The following is a 4,511-nucleotide window of genomic DNA, read 5'->3' on the forward strand; positions in this document are numbered from 1 at the left end:
GTTGCTTTTTCCTATAGCTCAGCATTTAGATTATTTAGGAGCCTTGACATTCAGAAAGGCCCACTACCAATTCTGTAACATACGCTCAATGGAGCACCAACGTGAGAAAAAGATTAGCAATAACATCAGACAAAGAAAAGAAGACCCAGAGGGTTCTGAGTAATAATATTAATTTTCAAACAGAATAAATTGACTCTCTTGAATCAAATACCAAAAAAAAAAAAAAATTCTTAAATCCTCACACAGCAGAACAAAATAGCTTTCCTGGGTTACTTTCTCTCGTGTAGTTATAGAGAGTTGGTAGTGCCATTGCAATACTTGCCTATCAGACTCACTGCCAACTGAACAACTGCTCTTCTTATAGAGCAAAATAATTTCAGGGTCTCTAAAAACAAATTGCAGGCGTGCAATTTGTTCTCTGAAGAATCTGATGTACACATTTCATGATATCATCCCCAAAGCAATGAAACAGGCAAACTTAACAATAAAACTCTGCCTCAAATGAACAGACTACTTCAAACATACAGGGCACTTTTCCTACACTCTTGATGTATTAGACACTAAACAAAGTTACGATAATGAAAAGGAGAAAAAAAATGAAGGAAATGATGGAACAGAAAAAAATCCACCTTTTTGATTAAAAGAAGAACAGACAATTGGTTTGGAGAATGCTTTTTGACGAGGAGAATCTGAAGGAACAGATACCTTCTGGAATCTTCAAATAATCCCCTGACGCTCAGTCCCCATCCAAGTTGATATTAGCTCCCAAAGCAATCAAAACCTTATGTTCTCTACTGGGAAATATTCTCAGCATTGTTTTGACACCTTCTACTTGAGTCCACAAAGCTGCAATAGTTTAGATTAAAAAGGATTTTTTTTCAAATCATTATACATATATAATGGTGTAATTTCTCAGACTTGTATTAAGGTTCCCACCTGACTTATTTTCCTGTTCAAAATGTAACATGGCCTTCTTAAAAGTTCACCATGAAGTACTGTCCCTATGCATTCTGTATCAAAATACAGGCAGACATCTGAAAGCAAGGCATTCTCTAACTTCCTTCTATTCTAGCAGAAAATTTTATTTTAAATAAGGCAACTCTATTCTTTCCCACTAACCCATCTTTTTCCCTAACTCCCAAACTCATTCATTCAGCAGCTTTAGATGGATGGTTCAGGTCCCAGCTGGTGCTTGAAGACAGGATGAGATGTATGAGAATCACTATCTATTACTAAACATAGGCAGTACCAATCAGTAGATCAATACAGCTGATGCTCCCATGACAGCTCTACAGTTCTTGTAGATGTTTAGTACATGAACAAAATGCATCTGCAAGAATCTTTTCCAGGTTCTTTCAAGCAGATGCTGTTCCTTCTCCAGATACATTACTGCCTACTGGTGGGTGGTGACTTGTGCAAAAAAAAATGCTAGAAGCTTGTAATTCTACAGGCACAAAACTAACAACCCAACCCATTCTCAATTATCCACAGTAATTGAGAAAAGTACATCAGAAAAACACAGAAAATGCAAGCCATATATAAATCAGGACACAATAACATACTTAGTCCTTTAATCTTTAAAAAACTTATAAAAAGCTGTCCATAAAAAGCAGAGCGGAGGAATTTCCAAGATGCTTATTAGATATAAGGGAAGGCTTTTCAGCAATGCAGTGACAACTCTGGAAAGACATGACTTGGACAGTTCAAAGCTGGTTATCCTACAGATAACTATAAGTTAAAGTCTACCTGCATGTATAGGTAATATACACTTTTGGGGCACACCAAAACCAAAAAGAAAAGACCAACAGTCCCTCCCTCCCCAAAAAAGTTCCACCCTTATCATAATCTAATATTTAAGATACCTGCTTTATAGATACACCCAGAAAACACCATATTTTTTTCAAATGTTTAAAACAGTACACAATTTTTTAAATTTCTCTTCCACGACACAGCACAGAATGAAGAACTCTATATTGCCAAACTAAAAGCTGTTGTAACATGTCAAGCCCATACCTGAGGATACAAATTCATCTTACTTCAAAACAGAGTGATGGTATCACTCACTGATGGTATCTTTGGTCATGACCACCATGTAAATTCTCTACCTCTCCCCTCCAACACAGGATGTCTCTGAGTCTTTCCATGGGCACTATCACTCATTCTTCTTCTTCCTTTACTATTGCTTCCTTCCAAATGAAGAAAATTCTAGTAATATATGTAGCAAAGCCCTCAACTTCTCACTGACAATTTACAGAACAGCACAGTTATGTAATGCTGATTCACTGTGAGAACACTTACTCTTGCTGCAAACAGAACAGATGTTTTCTAGCATGCATATGTGTTTGGTAGGCAACACTGTGCACTGCCCCTCTAGCTGGGCTGGTTCTCTGGTCAATATATTTCCCTTTTACAACTAGCAGTCACTAGTCTGAATAAAACATGCAATACCAGGAGCTAACAGCTTTTTACTTTAGAAATAACTTCCATTCTAAACCTCAAAAATGTTCAGATAGCACTAAGCAGTAAAGTCTTAATGGCCTGTTAACAGAAAAAGTAAATATTTCCTTAGGTGAGAAGAAAAGGCCTAACATTTAAAGGCAACTATTTTTTCTTCTTCACAGATGCAACCAGTCATCCATTAACCAAATCAACCAACCCTTCATTTTCCAGCATGTGTGAATATCACCATATATACTGCCATCTGAAAGGGTTATGTATAAACACATCTTTATAGTCATTAAGATTGCCTTAGTCCAACAAAAAGGGCAACTTTAAAAGTATAAGAATAATATTACAGAAACTAATTTGAAAGCTCTCGTAGTTCCTATTTCTGAACTCACTAACAAGAGTTGAAAATATTTTTTTTTCCTTCACAATGAACCGTGTAAACTCACCACCACAGGGAGATTCTGCAAGCACTGGAAATTTACAGCACTGTAATGGTTAAAGCTAGCTCTAGTGAATCTATTTAAGATATTAAAATTCCCATCTGTCAAACCTCTTTGCTAGATGCTACTGCCCTCAAAACAAAAGAGAACATGTGCCTGCATCCCAGCCACCCAATTCACAGTGCTCCTTATTAACTCAAGCCAGAAATGAGTCCATACTAACACACCTATCTAAACCACTGCAGCCAACCTGCGGGCATGTGTTTGCCCTTGCCGTCTAAGCATAGACAGGCAGAGAGAAAGGCTAAACAGCTGCACAGAGATATCGGGAAAGGAGATGATGATCTTTAAAACGCTCCAGCAGTTTGCTCTCACACTCATAAATAATGTTCTATGCATGCATTTGACTTCAAGGCCATTTTAAGTTTTGGAAAACAGGCACACTACAGAAACAATACCCAAGAGGCAGACAATAACGCTATTAGTATTACCAAGTAGCTTTTCACCATGATTCCCAGAATCATAACTACCCAGGTTCAGACCCCACGCTCTAATGGGTCAGCTGCATCTCATATAACGCACCACAAACACCAGCTGAAGTCCTGGGTGTACAAGAGCACCCACTGAGACATTTCATTTACCCAAGCTAATGTTTTCTGTCAATACCAGCTCTATGACGAATAGAGAGAAGATCCAATTCAGCAGGGATGGGTAAATCTCCCATAAGGAAAACAGGCTTGCATCTCATCTGTACAGCAAAATCAAGCAAGTAAAATGAAAGCTTGGGAGCATTTATCTTTCCAAAGGAGCATTTATCCTTCCAAAAAGTGGAAGTACAACACACATTTTAAGTTCAACAAGTCTTTCAACATACAGGAGTCTGCTGAAATGCCAATAAAACTGAGATACTGTGTGTATATATATATAACACACAAACAGATGAAACACTAGAGAAGCATGCTCCATTTAGAGTTGCTTTTGCATCAAATCATTTAAGTTTATTCTACAGAATGAAAGCATTTACATGTTTCCTGTGGTCTACAACACTATGGCAGAAAAATAAACCCCTCTGGGATTGAATTAGAGGATACAGTGGTTCACAAGAAAGGATTGCTAAGTTAACATTACTCCCCTCTTTCCTCTGTACAATTTACTTCCACAACCACATCTCAGCACCTGGCTGTTCACTGGGTAGCACTTACTGTTGCTGGACTTCAGGTCACGGTGAATTATGGGAACAATGGCTTCCTCATGCAGGTAGTTCATTCCCCTCGCAATCTGTACTGCCCAGTTCACTAGTATGTCAGGAGGTATCCTTTTACCAGACAACACTCTATTTAGCGACCCTCCACGGGCAAACTCCATGATCAAGCAAAGATTAGGTTCCTTCAAACACACGCCCCTGAGGGCAATGATGTTGGGATGCTTTAACATTGCAAAGAGTTTGGCCTCTTGGCGGACATTCTCAATGGTCTGGCTGATATCCTCATCAGGGTCATAGCGAGCTGCCTTGACAGCAACCTCATCTCCTATCCATACAGCTCGATACACTTTTCCGAAGCCCCCTATGCCAATGATTTCCTCCAGAACAAGCTCTGAGAAGTCGATCTCCAAGACTAGGGC

The 4,511-nt window shown here is 38.7% G+C and overlaps 1 protein-coding gene across 1 annotated transcript in view; it reads right to left on the reverse strand.

Moving 5' to 3' along the window:
* The window catches only part of MAP3K9 (mitogen-activated protein kinase kinase kinase 9), a 44,965-nt gene extending 40,469 nt beyond the window's left edge, over positions 1-4,496 (reverse strand). The window contains exon 1 of the mRNA XM_010144898.1: positions 4,091-4,496. Coding sequence (XP_010143200.1) covers positions 4,091-4,322 — 232 coding nt within the window. The 5' untranslated portion in view covers positions 4,323-4,496. The remainder of the gene's footprint in view (positions 1-4,090) is intronic.
* Between the last annotated feature and the right edge of the window lie 15 nt (positions 4,497-4,511).

This window comes from Buceros rhinoceros, unplaced genomic scaffold (assembly GCF_000710305.1).
Source record: "Buceros rhinoceros silvestris isolate BGI_N320 unplaced genomic scaffold, ASM71030v1 scaffold6491, whole genome shotgun sequence".
Classification (NCBI taxonomy): Eukaryota; Metazoa; Chordata; class Aves; order Bucerotiformes; family Bucerotidae; genus Buceros; species Buceros rhinoceros.